Raw genomic sequence first — 18,390 nt, forward strand, 5'->3', positions numbered from 1 at the left:
CTTCTTATAACATTTCCAAAATGATAGTAAAATGTGGAAAATCTCATAAAATTGGTGAAAGATTAATAATGTCTGCTGTATCAGAAATGCTCACTACTGTTCCCAAAATGGATACCAATATTTGAAAATCAATTCCTCTAAGTAATATCTCTGTAGCTCATCATATTGATGAAATGAGTGAAGACACTGAGTATCAACTATGCACAGAGCTACAAAAAACAGAATTTGGGATACAACTGGATGAGTCAACTGTGTGAGACAATGAAACATTACTGATGGCATATGTATGGTTGATCAAAAATGGAAAAGTTTATTAAGCGATTCTCTTTTGTAAAAAGTTAAAATCAAATATCAATGGTGAATCGACCTACAACGAACTCAAAATATATACTGAGAATAAAAGTATTCTGATTAGGAACATGCGCAACAGATGGAGCACTGTATATGACAGGTCACCATGCTGGTATAGTGGCATTTATGAAAAAAGAAATTCCAAGTCTGTTTGCAATCCATTGTGTAATTCATCGTCAACAGTTCACAGCCAAAAACCTCAGCCAGCATTCTTTTTCAAGCATGACTCTTGTAATATCTGCTATCAACAAAATTACAGCTCATCTATTAAATATCAAGATATGCCAGTTATGCCAAGATAATGATGAAGAGTTTGAATGCTTGCTTCTTCACACTGAAGTGCATTGGCGGTCAAAAGGCTGCTGCTTAAAACATTTCTTTGATCTTTTTGACACTCGGGTTGAATATTTGCTTAAGTGGACAAGAGCTTGGGAAACAAGATTGAGCTTCTTTGTGGAGATGTGACATACATGGGTGATCTATATGACAAAAATTAACATTCTAAATATGAAACTGCAGGGTGAGATTTTCAATTTAAACCAGGCAAAATGTTCAGTGTCCACTTTTATTTGAAAATTGGAAATAAATAAACAAAACATTGGGGGAAGAATGTTCTCACAGTTGCCCTACATGGACAGCATGGAGCTTTCTTTCACAGACACTGACTTGCAAGAGTACTGCTTATACCTGCAGTCACCGTAGAAGGATTTTCAGAATTGATTCAAGGATTTGAACAATCTGGAAATTTCAGACAGGGTCATTAACACATTTCTTTGCAAGGTTGAAGAATGGGAAGAGAGCTTGCAAGAAGAAATTATTGAAATTCAGAATGATGAAGAAGCAAAAGATGCTTTTCAAAGATGTCAGCTTTTGTGATACGTGGTTATACTGTCATATGAAGTCTCCTGGTATTTGGAGAAGAGCCAAACTGTTCCTCATTGCATTTCCATCCTCCTACCTTGTTGAAAGAGGCTTCAGTGCAGTGAACCACATACTCACAAATAACAGATACCACATGGACATTGTTGCACGTGGGGACTTTAGGCATTTGCCGTCACATCTTGAAACGAATATTTCAACTCTTGCTAAAAACCATCAAGTTCAAGGATTACATTGATATCGAAGCTACTGTACAGTGCATGGGTGTAAGCTGTAAGCTACGTTTAAAGCCAAATAAAAATTTAAAGCTGAATAATTTTTTTCATATTAGTATATAGAAGACTTTTTTTTTAACGCTACGGGGCTGCTGAAAATTATATTGTGCCTAAGACAGGCATTGGCAAGTATGAAGGTGCTGAAAAAAGGTTGGGAAACATTGCCATAACTCTTTATAATTCTGTCACCACTGTTTGTAAGGAGATTGTACATTTTCACTGTGACGGTGTTCATTTCATCCGGTGCTCCGGTTCCCTGCCACATTCCAGAGAGACATATGGGTTATGGTTAGTAAGTTATGGGCATTCTATGGTGCCACTTGTGGGCTGTCCCCAAAGTTTCTGAATTGGGGATGGGGTAAAGACAATGCCTTCATGTACAGGAGGCTTTGAATTATAAAAAAGATAAAAGGTTAGCTTTATTTGTCACATGTACATCAAAACATACAGTGAAATGCATGGTTTGCATTAAATGAAATCAACAAGGATTGTGCTGTGCTTCCAGTGCAAACATAAATATTCATAACTTATTAACCATATGGCTTGGGAATGTGGAAGGATACCAGGGTACCCAGAGGAAACCCACGTTGCCATGGAGGGAATGTACAAACTCCTTACAGACAGCAGCGTGAATTGAACGCTGATTAGTGGTTGCTGGCACCGTAAAACAATTGTGCTAACCGCTATGCCACCACGCCACAGCCAGGTCAGTCTTGCGTTGGATTTTTATTGCAAACACCTGCAGGTTTCAGTCTGCTGCCCCTTCAGACCGTGTGTTCACGATCACAGCTCGCTACATTCACACGGACACTCCCCTCCGGTCCGTGCCTGCTTACGGACTCTGCGGCCAGTAGAGGGACCTGTTCCATGGTCAGGAGTGAAGACTCCCAGCCAACAGACTGAACAGGGAAACAAAAAGAAGTGACACAGAGGTTCCAGCCAATAAAAAAAAACTGCTGGAGACCTGAAATAAATGCAGAAAATACTGGACACATAGTTTGGGATTGATACAGCTTTCTGGTGTCAATATTGATTTTTTTCAACCAGAGGTATTTTGCTTCCTCTACCTATCATAAAACCAGCCAATTCTGCTGTAATTCATCTCTCCTTTACTTCAGCCTGACATGCAGCTCATAGCCCTTCCATTAGTAATATAACACACAGAAAAAGAAGCCTGATTCCCTCAAACTGCCCACTAACCCATTTAACATGGTGTCTCCCAATCAAAGATATTTGTTTTCCTATCCTTGTTTCATAGGTGTAACTTAAAGAACAGTTTTTAGTTTCTTCTTTCTCAGTTAAGACAAATAGTTTTAAATCTGAAACATTAACTCTGATTCTCTCCCCACAGATGCTGCCTGACCTGCTGAGTGTTTCCAGCATTAACTAATTATAGTTTTGAGCTTTTGGCATCCTGCCACTCCCTCCTGGACATCTCCACCGTCAGCCTCCTACAGACAGTCCTGACGAAAGTTCATCATCCTGGATTACTAACTCAGTTTTCCTCTCTCTGTAGATGCTGTCTGACCTGGTATTTCCAGCTTTCTCTTTATTTCAGAATTCCTGCATCTGCTGTGTTCTATACCTCACAGTATTTTTCCCCTCTCTCCTTGGGTCTCATTCATTGTCCCTAGGTACACCTTTCCAAGACAGATCAGATGGAGTTAGTCAGACTTTACTGCCATCTCTCAATCAGCACTTGGATCATTTAGTCTCTCCTGGAATCACAAAGCTAAACAGCATACAAACAGACCCTTCCATGCCAACCAATTTGCCTAACCGAACTAGTCCCATTTGCCTGCATTTGGCTCAACCATCAGGCTCTTGAACCAGATGAGATAACTTCACTCAACTTCATTTGCCCCACCATGGAACAGTTTCCACAACCAATGGGCTCACTCTTCAACTCATGTTCTTGATATTTATTGTTTATTTATTTATATTATTGTTTCTTCCTTTTCCATTTGCACAGTTTGTTGTCTTCTGCACTCTGGTTGAATGCTTTATTTGGGTGGCCTTTCATTGATTCTGATATAGTTACTATTCTATAGATTTATTGAGTATGCCCACAAGAAAATTAATCTCAGGGTTGTATATGGTGATATTTATGTACATTGATAATAAAATTTACTTTCAACTTTGAATGATATCCCTCTAAATACTTTCTAAAGCCCATGTAACTGTCTTTTAAATGCCACAAGTGCACCTGCCTCTACCACTGCCTCCAACAGTTTTTCTCTTGAACTCAGCATCTTCCCTCAAGTCCCTTTTAAATCTTCCCCCTTTCACTTTAAACCTATACTATCTGGTTTAGGATGCTCCTACCCTGGGGGAAAGAATGTGGCTGTTCACCTTATCAATACTTCACTTTCTAAGCCTCTCTGAGATCACCTCCCAGCCTTCTATGCTCCAGGGAAGAAGTCCTAGACTATCCAATCTTTCCTTATAACACAAGCCCTCCAGTCTTGATAACATCCTCATAAATATTTTTGCACCCTCTCCAGATTAATAGTGGGGTGACCAGAACTATACGCTGTATTACAAATGTGACCTCATGAGCTCTCTTGGTGTTGGGCTTTCACTGCCAGTCCTATTGTTCCCTCTGTCCCTCCCCACCCCCCCCCCCATTTTCTTCAATTTAAAGGTATTTGGTCTCTACCTTTTCCCAGCTTGGAGGAAAGATCATTGCTGCTTCTACTCTTGACTGATTCTTTGACCTATAGACTCACTTTCTGTAAATAAGTCACTCTTTTCAACTCATATTCTCAGAGTTAATTTGATTTGCATAATTTGTCTTCTTTTGCACATTGGTTATTTGTTAGTCTTTGATTATGTATAGTTTTTCTCTATTTTCCAATAAATGTCTACAAGAAAATGAATCTCAATGTAGTATATGGTAACTTACCTGTACTTGTACATACTTCGATAATAAATTTTACTTTGAACCTTAAATACCATTTTCCTAAGTCAAATGCTGTTTCTCATCTTGGCAAGTGCCAATAAGCTCAAGGAAAACTGAAGCAATGTTGGAGAATTTTCATAGATCGGCGGTATCAGTTACTTTCACTCATTAAGAGACTATCCCTTGCCCGTGACCCTGATTGATAACAGTGATGCCATCTTTGTAAATCCTTGGCAGCATCTCCCAAACCTACCAGCTGTACTACCAAGAAGGTCAAGGGCAAGAAGCCAATGGGAACACTGATCTTTGTGATTTAAGCCTCCAACGTTGTAATTTAACCCTAGTGTTAAATGATGGGAGAACCTGGGGGAGTTAATAGCACATGAAGAAGAAGAAGAAGAAGAAGAGGTTACAAGGAAGTTATTTAGAGAACAGGATTGAATGGAATGCTCTGTCTTTTGTCATAGATTTAATAGACTGAATGACCATTACTCAGCTGTGAGGAGATTTCTTGCAGAGTCCTGCATCACAGATCCTGCATTGTCACAGGGTCTAAATCCTGGAACTCCCTCCCACTGTGGGAGCATTATGACATAAAGGACAAGAGTAGTTCAAGAAGACACCTTCTCAAGAGAACTTAGAGATACAGGCTTTGACAACAATTCCCACATTCTTATGAACATCTGAACAATATCACTACAGGCACCCCAGTTCAATGCTGGAAAATAAAAAAGAAATGCAGATGCATTTAGATGGATCTGCTGAAGGGTCGTCCACCTGAAATGTTAACTTTGTTTCTCATTCTTCAAATGTCGCTTCACCTACTAAATCTTCCCACCATTCTCTGCTACGCTAAGCAGGTTGTAATGCTAATGGCAAACAGCAGAGGGAGCGCCGAGTCAGAATCTCTAACATCAATGAGGGGTCTATCTGCTTTCTGATGGTCTTGGGAAAGCAGGAATTGATGAGCTTTTATCTGTGAGGGAACCAACCGAGACTTGCATTTCAAAAGCATCTATTACGTCTTTATATCACATGCCAAAGTACCTCCAGCTCATGAAATAGTTAATAGTGTGGCACTCTGCTGTGATGCAGACAGAACCCTCAGAGAAGACTCTGAATACAGTTACTCATAGGATTAAAGTTAATTGCTCTTCCAAGTAGCCCCACGATAGCCGATGGGAGGACCTGACCTCGATTTACAAACAGTTTGTAATTTCCTCCCATTGTTGCTGCCCCTGCCAGTATTGCAGTTGCTCTGTACTGCTCCAAACTGTGTCGATTTTTGTGGTAAATTGTCTCGGCTAAGACCCAAACCCAAAGTTGTGGACACAGCCCAGACCATCACACAAACCAGCCTCACCTCAGCTGACTCCATCTACACTTCTCACTGCCTTCAGAAAGCAGCCGAGATCACTCCTCCCCCCCAATCCTGGTCATTTTCTCTTCTTCACTCTCCCCTCGGGCAGAAGAATCAAAGCCTGAAAGCACAGTTATCCTGCTGTAGTCAGACTCATGAGTCGACCTTTTATGTAGTAAAAGATGACCTCCCAACCTCTCAGCATAGCTCTGTGTCAATCTTTTAACCTTCACCAAGATCATTCTAACACTTCTCTCTCACGTAGCCCTCCGTTTTTCATTCAGCCATGTGCTGATCTAAGCATCTCTTAAATGCTCCTTGTGCATCTGCCTTTACTTACCATCACCCTTGGCAAAATGTTCCACGCACTCACCACTCTCTAACTTCCATCTGACATCCTCCCCATATTTTCCGCCATTCACCAACCAGTCCACTCTCTCTATGCTTCTTATCATCTTGTACATCTCCGTTGCTCCAAAGAGCGAAGCCGGAGCTAACTCAACCTTTCCTCATAAAGTGTGCTGCCTAATCCTGGCTGCACCCTGGGATACCTCCTCTGCACCCGATGAAGAATGTGCTAAATATGTGAGAAATAGATTCTAACCTCCTAGGTGGGCAGAGGGGAAGAATAAAAAACAAAGAGACGGCAAATGCTGAGCTTTCACCCAAAACATTGATCCCACTAGATGGGATGGCTAAAACTTGTGACATTCATGAGCAGCCATGATGTCAGAGAGAACATGTTACAGCTGTAGACGAGGAAATCATCTAGTCCCCTCCAGGAAAACTCATCAGAAGCTTATGGTCATTTCCAGTGACATCAGATAATCCCAGAGGAGAAACAGTTCCTTTATCATCACTTGGTTGAACTCCTGAAAGTCCCTCCCCAACAGCAGCAGTGGGAATACCATCTCCAGTTTACAAAAATGGATCTCTGTTACTTACTCTGGGGAAATAAGGGATGGGCAATAAATGCTGGCATGGCCAACGATGCTTTCATCCACGTGACCGATTAACCTGCTAACCCGTACATCTTTGGAACGTGAGAAGAGACAGGGGGACTCAGAGGAAACCCATCAGGTCACGTGGAGAACATTTAAACTCCTTACAGACAGTGAGTAAGTCCTGATGGGAATTAAATTAAGGGCAAGTACAGAGATGAATGTGGATAAGGTGAGGGAACCAAAATAATGATCACCAACTAAGTGGAGTGAACAATGTAGAGAGATCAGGGAAATTATTAAAGGATATCCCTTGTGTGCAATTAACCTTCTGTAGAGAATAAATAACAGCACAGACATGATGGTCTGTTTCCAGGTTTTAAATACTTTATAAAATTAGACCATATCTCGCCAGTCAGCTGCTTGGCAAACTGACTAGAAATGATACAGTGGAACTTATCCACAGTTTGCAATAGATATGGTTCAGTGATTGCAAAGAGGCCTCACTAATGGGTTATTGTAAGATGTGTGGAAGAAATCTATTCCATCATTGTTTAACCCTTTGACCTCCATCACCATCCCCCATTGGCCTCTCATTCCTTCAGTCAGCAGATGACATTAACTCCACCACTAAATGTACATTTTTAAAAAGCTGCAGATGCGTAAAATCAGAAATAAAAACAGAAAATGCTGGAAATACTCGACGGATCAGGCAGCATCTGTGGAAGAACAAGCAGTGTTAACCTTTCAGATCGGAGACCTTTCATCAGAACTGGAATACAGAACAGATAACAAGTTGTTTTGGAGTTATAGGGGAAGTGGCTGGAAGTGGTGGTTAAGACAAAGGAAATATCTCTGATAGGGTGAGATCAAATGAGTAAATGGGGCAGTTAAAGGCAGATGATGCTTCTTGTCTGTGTTATTGCCAATGGCAGGGTGGTGGGACAGGAGAGCAAGACATGTTATATCAATGGAGAGAGAAGAACTGAGCTAAAATCATGGCAGGAAGTCTGGAGAAATGCCAGATTTAATATAGATTGAAAGAAAGAATGAGAAACCTGAAGTTGCAGAGTTCAATATTGACCCAGCCTCTTTGTTTTTGGTCTTTATATCCTGCAACACACTTTGACTATCCCCACTAATTAGGCACCAAGTTCCTACTGAGATATATTCACCATTTGACCATCTCACCGGTTAGTGATGGAGCACAGATGAACACTGGGTTAAGATTACATAGAAACATAGAAAATAGGTGCAGGAGTAGGCCATTCGGCCCTTCAAACCTGCACCACCATTCAGTATGATCATGGCTGATCATCCAACTCAGAAGCATGTATCTGCTTTCTCTCCATACGCCCGATCTCTTTAGCCACAAGGGCCATATTTAACTTCTTCTTAAATATAGCCAATGAACCGGCCACAACTGTTTCCTGTGGCAGAGAATTCCACAGATTCACCACTCTCTGTGTGAAGAAGTTTTTCCTCATCTTGGTCCTAAAAGGCTTCCACATGTCCACATTATTATTACATGTTGCAATATTTGGTTTTGATGCATTGTTAGTCAGTCATCCAGCATAATCAGATAACCAATGCTATTGCAAGTTCTATGTAACACAACCTATCTCTTACTCTCCATCAACATGCTATCTCAAACAGCCACCTGTCAAGGTATGCTCTAATAACATAATAACTTGGCTTTTGCATAATATCTTGGGCAGGTTCCAAAGAGTTAATGGACAACTCATTAATAGCAGGGAGCTATTACCTTGTCTGACCTTGGTCTTTCATTGCATGACATAAATTTCAGACATGAGCCCTGTCTTATTGGTCTTCAATGGCTCACACAAAAACTGAAATTGCTGGAAAAACACAGAGGATCATCGAGTCTTAGAACACTACAGCACAGAAGCAGGACCTTTGGCCCATCTAGTCTGTGCTGAATTATAATTCTACCTAGTTCCATGGACCCTTATGTGGACCACAGTCCATCATACCCCTCCCATCCGTGTACTTATCCAAAGTTCTCTTAAATGGTGAAATTGAACCTATATCCACCTCTTCCCGCTTGGCAGCTTTTTCTGCACTCACACCACCCTCTGAGTGAAGAAGTTCCCCCTCAGGTTCCCTTTAAATATTTCACCTTTGACCCTTATCACATGACTTCTGGTTCTAGTCTCACCAAACCTCTGAGCAAAAAGCCTGCTGCATTAACCCTATCGATACCCCTCATAACTGTAGAAGGCGAGAGAGTCAACGTTTCAGTTGGAGGACACTTAGCTGCCCTTTGTCTGAAATAATCAAAGCAGTCAAAAGACTACCATTGTAAGTACCCAGTGAATCAAGGTTCAGCTATTCCAAGCACAGTAAGCACATAATTCATTCACTGTGTCAGAAAGGACACAAAGATTCCAGCTATGTCCCATTGAGACCAAGCAAGTTCCTCAGCTGAGCATCCAGATTGAAGAGAAAGTTACGTTTCTCATGTTAACAAAGTATCTCAGTGTGGGTGACCTTTATAGTGGGCATCACCTGTGACACTTGCCCCTTGAGGGCACACTTACCTGTCAGCAACAGCAGAACAGGACTCGTAGAACACTTCATCCTCAGGGTCTTTGGGCTGCTCTCCTCTGCTCTCCTCCCCACCCCCAGGACTGTCATCTATCGCGGTCTCCACCGGAGAGGCAGCGTGGTCTCTCTGAGCATCACATCCAACCACAGAGCCTGGCAGGTGCAGACTCTGACATCCGGCGGGACCGACCATCTCATACTCGGCCATGACTTCATCCAGGTTGGTTTCCTGGTAGCACCTTACCGGCACGGCATCCAGGTCTGTCTCCGAGTACCTGGTCTCCCTGGATACGCCCCCTGCCGCGCAATTCCCATTTGGCAAAGGTGGGCCCTTCAGACCTCCGTGCAACTCTCCCAAGCCCTGGCAGACAGGCTTCCAAGCCTCAGAGGGTCCAGCAGCGAATGGCTCCTTCTGCTTCTCCTCTGCTGCCTCATTATTTTCAGTGATGTGCAGATTTGCCAATGGTTGCTGGATTCCAGGTTCTCCTGCAAAAAGTGACAAACAGAGTGTTAGGCAGTGAATTCTCAGACCCTGCCCAAGAGGTAATGAGGCTCAAAACTAAACTCAATTCAGTGCAACTGAACTGAAAGTACATTGACCAACTCTGCTTGAACACGTTGTGATTAAAAAGCACAAGTTCCTAAGAGTAGAAAGTGAGGCAATTTAAGTGTCACTTCACAGACGAAACTTTGGTTGAATTTATCTGCTGTTTACCTGTGTCAGCACTTAGATAAATAAAAGAGCTGTAATAAAGGATGTCTATGACTGGTGTCAGAATTCTGAACTAACCACTCTTTTCATATCCCCTTCCTGATGGCGTTGCCATATTTTGAAACCCTTAATTCTCCCACTTCCATTCAGGTCCAGGTCCAGGATCCGATTTAGATTTATTTATCTCAAGCACGTCAAAATATACAGTGAAATGCTTTTGTTAACAGCCAACAATGCCCAAGGATGTGCTGGGGGCAGCACGCAAGTGTCGCCACACATTCTGATGCCAACCTCACATGCCGAGCGTGTTCAGCAAACAACATAAGCAGCACCAGCGGCAACAACAGGACAACGGTAAAACGAGCCCCTTTCCCACCCGCTCGCTGCAACGCAGGAGACTGAGGAGTGACCTGACAGAGGGCCATAGGCAAGGTGAAAGCAGCTCATCATTTTCCCCCCAGAGAGGCTTGCTGAAAACAAAGGAGCATTGGTTTAAAACCAGAGGTGGGAGATTTAAAAAATATATCAGGGGTAGCTTCTTCATTTAAGAGTGGTGCATATTTGGAATGAACTACCAGTTCATTTTCTGTCATTCTGCAATCTCCTGTCACACTTTAACATTTCTGTCTGCACCAGCTCAGTTTGCGCTAATATCCCTTGCACCATTCTGTTGATTTTACACTTGTTTCTATATTTACTGTTATTATATCGTTATCATGATACACTCCGTTGCCACTTTAATAGGTACCTCCTGGACCTAGCAAAGTGGCCACTAACTGTATATTCATGGTCTTCTGCTGTTGTAACATAATCACTTCAAGGTTCGATGTGTTGTACATTCAGAGACAGTCTTCTTCACTCCACTGTTGTAACATGTAGTTATTTAAGTTACTTTCGCCTTCCTGTCAGCTAAAACTGGTCAGGCTGTTCTCCTCTGACCCCTCTCTCATTAAAAAGGCATTTTCACTTTCAGAACCGCCACTCATTACATGTTTCTTTTTTGTTTCTCACACCATTCTTTGTAAATTTTAGAGACTGTTGTGTGTGAAAATCCCAGGAGATCAGCAGTTTTTGGGTTACTCAAACCATACCATACCCAGTGCCAACTATCATTCCAAAGTCACTTAGATCACATCTCTTCCCCATCCTGATGTTTGGTCTGAATGACAACTGAACCTCTTGACCATGTCTGCATGCTTTTATGCATTGAGTTACTGCCGCGTGATTGGCTGATTAATGAGCCGGTGTACAGGGGTGCCTAATAGAGTGGCCACTGAGTAAGTACTTTTATTATTACCATGTGTTGATAACAATAGATCAGTGAAATACAATAGAATCAATGAAAAACTACACACAAGCAACAACTGGCAAGCAATCAGTATACAAAAGAAGACAATGTGTACAAAAACAATAAATAAATAAATAAATAATACTGAAAATATGAACTGCGGAATTCTGGGCTTCGTGCGAGCAATCAATTTCATTGCACCTTGGTGTGTATGACAATAAACGAATCTGACACGATCTGGTGGCATTTTTCCAACATGTTCAAGCTGGTTTTAGCATTTACCTTTATCTTCCGGGGCTTGTGGCTCCGATGTTCCATAGAAGAACTCTCGCCTGGCCTTTGCGATCTTCTGAGCCCGCTCGGAATGTTCCCTGGCCCATGTGCAGGAGAATGCCTTAAAAAAAAAACAGAAAGGAGCTCATTGTTCATCAAGACACCTTGGCCAAGCTCTCTTTTCAATGCTGCCAATAGACTGAAGCTGCAGGAGCTTTAAGAGCCCCACTTGAAGTTTCAATAACAGCTTTGTCCCCATTGCCATTGTGATCTGGAACGGACCGGAGAAGCCCTAACACTATCTCAGACACTATCTCTTTTTCTCTTCATCAACATGCACTAATATTGTTAAGTTTGTTTTGGGTTTTATTTTGCACATGTGTGGCAATTGGCATCATCTGTCTAAGGACAAAGGGTGATGATGATGGTTACCACAAATCTGGTGAGAAGGTACGGAAATCCTGAAACGCCCAGTCATCAGGATCCCCCTCTCGGGCTCGCCAGTGTAGTCCAAAGGAAAGTTTATGAAGCAATACGTTTGGCACCAGCTTGGCTGCAGGAGCTGCCGGGAAGATGTTCAATGACATCCAGCTGCCTTAGGGGCGCCGCTCCAGACTTGCTGTCTGGTTTTACTCCCGACGCTGCCCATAAGGCAGTGGGGCTCTTTACCCATGTGTAAATTATGTATAATTTAAGTTTCTATAATAAACACAAGGAAGTCTACAGATGCTGGAAATCCAAAGCATCACAGACAAAATGCTGGATGAACTCAACAGGTCAGGAAGCATCTATGGAAATGAACAGATAGTCGACATTTCAGGCCAAGAGTCTTCCTCAGGTCTGAGAGGGAAGAAGGAAGTTACCAGAATAAAAAGATGGGGAGAGGGGAAGGAGGTGAGCTGAAAGGTGATGCCAGGTAGGTGGGAAAGGGTCAAGGGCTGGAGAAGAAGGAATCTGACAGGAGAGAAGAGTGGGAGAAAAGGAAAACGGAGGGGACCCAGAGGCCCTTGACCCTTTGGTGAGAAGAAGTAAAAGGTCAGAGTGTGGAATAGAGGAGGGTGGGGGGAACTTTTTTGCCAAAAGAAGAAATCAGCGTTCTTGCCAGCAGGTTGGAAGCTACCCAGATGGAACAAAGTGTTGCTCCTCCACCCTGAGGGCAGCCATTTTTTTATGTATTGTGTTGCCGTTGCAAAAGGGTAATTTTCATGGCATTTATACTCATAACAGCAATAACCTGAGTAAAACACACAAAATGCTCAAGGAACTCAACAGGTCAGGCAGCATCTACGGCGAGGAGTAAATAATCAATATTTTGGCCCAAAATGTCAACTGTTTATTCCTCTCCATTGGTGCTCTTGACTTAGAAGCAAAACTGAACTTGAATAAAATTGAACTTGAGAGGCCAAGCCATTTTAATTTCCAAATAATTTGATAGAAGACTGTTGGAGCAGAGTGTATTGTGTTTATATTATTCATTATGTCTCTGCCAGTGACTGATGACCGCGATACTCTGCTTTAGAGGTCAACTTAGGAGAATCTGCAAATAGACCACTGGACTGCCTGGCTATCACTCAGAACTTTAGGCAAGCACTAAAAACACAGATAGGTTTGCGAGGTTGTGTCCGACGTTAGGAAAAGAGGATCAGGAATAGGCCACTCAGCCCCTCAAGCCTGCCCTGTCTTTCAATGTATTCAAGGTAGATTCACCCCAAGCCTCACCTCTTCAACAACAGTTATTACCCTTCAACAATCAGGCCCCTGAACCAGCGTGGGTAACTTCACTCACCTCAACGCTGAGCTGATCCCACATCCTATGGAATCACTTTCAAGGACTCTACAATTCATGTTTTCAGTATTATTTACTTATTTTGCACAGATTGCTTTCTTTTGTACACTGATTATTTGTCAGTTGTTGCTTGTGTGCAGTTTTTCATTGATTCTATTGTATTTCTTTGCTCTGTTGTGAATGCCCACAAGGAAATGAATCTCGGGGTGGTACATGGTGGCATATATGTACTTTGATAATAAATTGACTTTGAACTTTGAAGCCTCCACTCTCCCTGCTTTGGCAGGTAACCTCTGTGGCTCACCATTAAGGGAAGAGGCACCAGCTGCCTTGCGGGACGTAAATACAGAATATGGGTGGCACAGCAGCATAGCAGTCAGCAAATCACTTTACAGCAGCAGCAGTCACCGATCAGGGTTCAATTCCCACCACTGCCTCTAAGGAGTTTGGACGTTCTCCCCGTGACCAGATCTGGTTTCCCCCACATTCCAAAGACTTACAGGTTAGGGTTAATAAACTGTGGGCATGCTATGTTGGCGTCGGAAGTGTGGCATCATTTGTGGCTGCCAATACAACCCTCACCGATTTGAATTGACACATGATGCCGATGAGTGGAGCTTAATAAGTTCTTCACTGGTAAGGATAATAGAAAGAAGGCAGGAGAATGGGGTTGAGAGGGAAAATAAATCATCCATGATCGAATAGAGGGAGAGAATTACTGGGCTGAATAGCCTAATTCTTCTCCAATGCTTTATGGTCTCATATCTAATGGTCTAAAATGCTGTGGGAAAAAATACTTGGCAGGTGAATCAGCAATTGTGGAAAGAGAAACAGTTGAACATTGACTTCTCTAACTTCCGTTAATGCCCCTCCTCCCCTTCTTTCCCCATCCCTGACATATTCAGTTGTTTTTTTTTGTTTCTCTCTCTGCCCATCACTCTGCCTGTTCTCCATCTCCCTCTGTTGCTCCCCTCCCCCTGTCTTTCTCCCTAGGCCTCCCGTCCCATGATCCTTTCCCTTCTCCAGCTCTGTATCACTTTTGCCAATCACCTTTCCAACTCTTAGCTTCATCCCACCCCCTCCAGTCTTCTCCTATCATTTCGCATTTCCCCCTCCCCCTCCTACTTCCAAATCTCTTACTATCTTTCCTTTCAGTTGGTCCTGACGAAGGGTCTCGGCCTGAAATGTCAACAGTGCTTCTCCCTATAGATGCTGCCTGGCCTGCTGTGTTCCAGCAGCATCTTGTGTGTGTTGTTAAGAGAAACAGTTAATGTTTCCCTTTACTAGAACAGGAACAGATAGAAATCAAAGATCAATTTTAGGAATCAGAGAAGGTGAGGGAGGGTAAGGTGTAGAATAAAGGGAATATCTCTGATAAGGTGAGAATGGATGACCTGCCATGGAAGTTAGGGTCTGCGCAAAGTGTTGCTTATGGTAAGGCTGTGGGACCTGCCCAGCAAACCAACAAAGGCAAGAAAAGAGAAGAAGACCGAGCCAAAATGACGGCGGGCATGAGTGGCTCTGCATAGTGGTTTGGGTTGTAAAACAGGCAGTCCTCATAATGGAAATGAGTGCACCGATTGTTAGACGTGGCAGAGTGAGAGGGAGCTTTGTGTAGAGCATAAACAGAACGCTCTCCAAATCCGACCATCTGGATTAGTTTGTGCAACGTCTGCTGGCCTTGTGTAGGTTCTCCTGTCATTTCCACACACATTATAACAAAGGGCGAATCACTGCTGGACATTCAGCTGCCTTTAATAGTCTCAGTAACAACCGACTAAATGAGCTGGACATGTGCCAGTCAAGAGACATGCTTGTCGCTCAGGACTCCAATTATTACAAACAGTCTGGATTCATTCCAAGATAATCACCAAATCCGTTTCACACGTCCCAGGTAGCTGACTGTCAAATCAGACTCTGCGTCCTGCTCTGCCGAGTTTGTTTAACAATTGCTGCCTCTGTACTCTTGCAAAGCCAGTGGTGAGCTAGGCCTACCTGTCCATTCACATGGCCCCTGCCTTTTCTTATTGTGCGCCAGTCTCTTGAAATTAGATTGAAACAGCGTTTACTAACTGTGCCCAAAACAATGTTGAATTCTGCACGAGGCAAATGCAGTAGTTGTAAGAGTTACAGCATAGAAAGAGGCCCTTTGGCCCTCCATGTCCATACTGAATGTTGAATAGTAAAGGTAAAAGAGAGAATGGGGTTGAGAGGGAAGTTAAATCAGCCATGATTGAAAGGCAGAGCAGACTAATTCCCATTATCTGCATTAATCCATAGCCTTTTATGCCTTGACATTTCAAGCACTTGAGCAACCAACTTAAAATGCTGGAGGAATTCAGCAAGTCAGGGAGCATCTTCAGAGGGGAATAAACAGATGATGTTTCGGACCAAGTCCCTTCCTTGGGACTGGAAAGGAAAGGGGGCAGCAGCCACAATAAGAAGGCGGAAGGAGTGGAAGGAGCACAAGCTGGCAGCTGACGAGTAAGGGGGAAGGTGGGTGGGGGTTAAAGTAAGAAGCTCCGGAGGTGATATGTGTTGTGCATTTAATATTTTAGTAATATTTGAGTAATCTTGTATATATATCGTTTGATTAAGCATTCTTGTTTGTTTAAATAATTATGAGTTACATGTGAATTACATAAATCATTACACTACCACATGATACATGTATGTCTCACTTAAACACAAAGTTAGACCCATATTTCAGACTCCCATATCGTCCTTTGAATTAGTTTAATGTTCTGAAGTTACAAAACTTTAACAATAGGGGGAAGAGGTAAAGAGCTGAAGGAGGAGGAACCGGATCAGAGAGGACAGTGGACCATGGAAGGAAAGGGAAGGTGGGGCACCAGCGGGAAGTGATGAGCAGGTGAGAAGAGCCAAGAGGGAAGCCAGAATGGGGAATGGAAGAGAGAGAGGGGGGAGGAGGAGGAGGAGAAATTACCAGAAGTTGGATAAATTGATGTTCATGCCACCATGCTACTCATACAGAATATGAGGTGTTGCAAGATTAGCTCTATTCTCTCTGAAGTTTGTTCAACGCAAGATGGCGTTCAATGGACTGAAGGGACTGCACTATATGACTATATACATTAACATATATATAATATTTTTTGCATGGCTCTATTTTACTGATATTTTATACTTGCTTGTTATCTTGTACATGCAAGAACTAGGCCTCAAGCCGCGGAGTAGCCTGTTTACAGCCGCCAAGGCAGAGGCGTTGGAGCCAGTGCACGCCACCGGGGGCAGTGTGGTGTGACATCCAGGTGAGAGTCAGTGCTGCCCCCAATGTTCGCTCAGCAGAAGACAAGTTCTATTGTGGTCGACTGTAGATTGATAGCTCGAGTTTGGACTCTTTTATTGCATGGCTGTGCTTGCTATCTTGTATGTGCTGTGGGTGCTTTATGCTGAATGTGGCTGTAGGTACTGTGTTTTGGCCCGGGAGCAAATTTGTCTCGTTTGGCTGTATTAATGAGAATTCATGTATAGTTGAATGACATATAAAGATGAATTAAATTGAATTGAAATTGAATAAAGGGTCTCAGCCTGAAACATTAGATTATTTATTTCCCTGCGTAGGTGAGTTCCTCAAGCACTTTGTGTGTGTTGCTAAGGTGTTGAAAGATATGGTACTTTGGTGGGCTGGGCCTGATCATATCATTGCCTTCTGTGGCAAGAAGCATGGCTGTGCTCGGAATTTTGAGAAAATGGCTTCAGTTAAGGACGTCATTGCATGTTTGTGATCCTGTACTATAACAACTGTGCCAAACATGCACTGGGCAATGATTGACTACACTTCATCCACAACAAGAGAACACAGGTGCAAGATGAAAGAGAGGGCCACAGAGGATCGGACAACATTTTCACACAGCGGGTGGTTTCAATTTGGATTGTGCTGCCTGATGAGATGAGAGAGGCAGATGTGCTCACAATATGGAGTAATACACCCTGGATACTGGCCCTCCGGCCCAAAATTCATGCCACCTAAGAGTCTACCTGAGTTAGTCCCACTTCCAATTTGTAAAGCAGCTAGGCAAGTACTTGAATAAGTACAAGAGATTATGCAGAGGCTTGGTCACCTTATAGGCGAAGTGAAAATCACAGGCATCAAAAATGGGACTGTGTTACAATGTGAGGCACTGATCATTCACAGAGGAATCTCTCTGGAATTTACAGAATTCTCCACCCCACAGTGTTGTGGAGGCGGAACCAAATTATTTAAAGTGAGGGTAGATCACTTGCAGAAGGATCAGGCAATTGAGGATCAAGGGGATCTGGCACAAAGGAGCAGTTCAGGCTTGCTCACACTGACCAGCCGAGCAAGGATGAGGGGATGGGGGGAGGCCTGGTAGTCTACACCAGCTCCTATTTACTTGAGCCCTTGTGTATTGGTTCATTAACCATGGTTAATGTCAGTCACTGCTCTGAAGCCCAGGGAACCTTGCCTCCTCAATGCCCTACCCATTGACCAGGCATGGACAACACTCCTGTGGCCCTGAATGGAAAATGGTGTCAGTCCCTAGAGTTTGTGGAGGTTTTACGCATCGTGTCATTGGATGCAAGGTCTTCAAGCATTAGTGATATGTATGTGAATGGGACTGAATAATATCCTATCATAAATGTGAAGACCAAGCACACTTTGGCCAGCATATACCTATTCAGTGACAAAGCAGCCAAAACTATGTCCACTCATCCAGTCTATATTCATTTTTTAAATTTATTTAGAGATACAGCACGGAATAGGCCCTTTGGCCTTATGAGCCGAACTGCCCAGCAACCCACCTATTTAACCCTAATCTAACCATGGGGCAATTTACAATGACCAAATAACCTACTAATAAGTATGTCTTTAGACAGTGGGAGAAAATGAGGGGAACATCCAAACTCCTTACAGACAGTCCTTACAAATTGATCTCTGAAGTCCAGAACTCCCTGAGCTGCAATAGTGTCACGCTAACTGCTATATTACTGAGGTACCAGAACAACCAACCCAAGCATACAACCCTGGAGAATCAACTAGTCCGTTTACTTTGAATATTTGCAATCTAA

At 42.9% G+C, this 18,390-nt stretch overlaps 1 protein-coding gene across 6 annotated transcripts in view; it reads right to left on the minus strand.

Moving 5' to 3' along the window:
• LOC140714305 (PH and SEC7 domain-containing protein 1-like) overlaps positions 1 to 18,390 on the minus strand; it is a 226,103-nt gene that overhangs the window by 143,734 nt on the left and 63,979 nt on the right. For all 6 annotated transcript variants that reach the window (XM_073025411.1, XM_073025416.1, XM_073025415.1 and 3 more), the window contains 2 exons: positions 11,559 to 11,670; positions 9,270 to 9,762 (listed from right to left, as the gene is read on the minus strand). In XM_073025411.1, the coding sequence (XP_072881512.1) occupies positions 9,270 to 9,762; positions 11,559 to 11,670 (605 nt within the window). The remainder of the gene's footprint in view (positions 1 to 9,269; positions 9,763 to 11,558; positions 11,671 to 18,390) is intronic.

The sequence above is a fragment of the Hemitrygon akajei genome, chromosome 21 (assembly GCF_048418815.1).
Source record: "Hemitrygon akajei chromosome 21, sHemAka1.3, whole genome shotgun sequence".
Taxonomy (NCBI): domain Eukaryota; kingdom Metazoa; phylum Chordata; class Chondrichthyes; order Myliobatiformes; family Dasyatidae; genus Hemitrygon; species Hemitrygon akajei.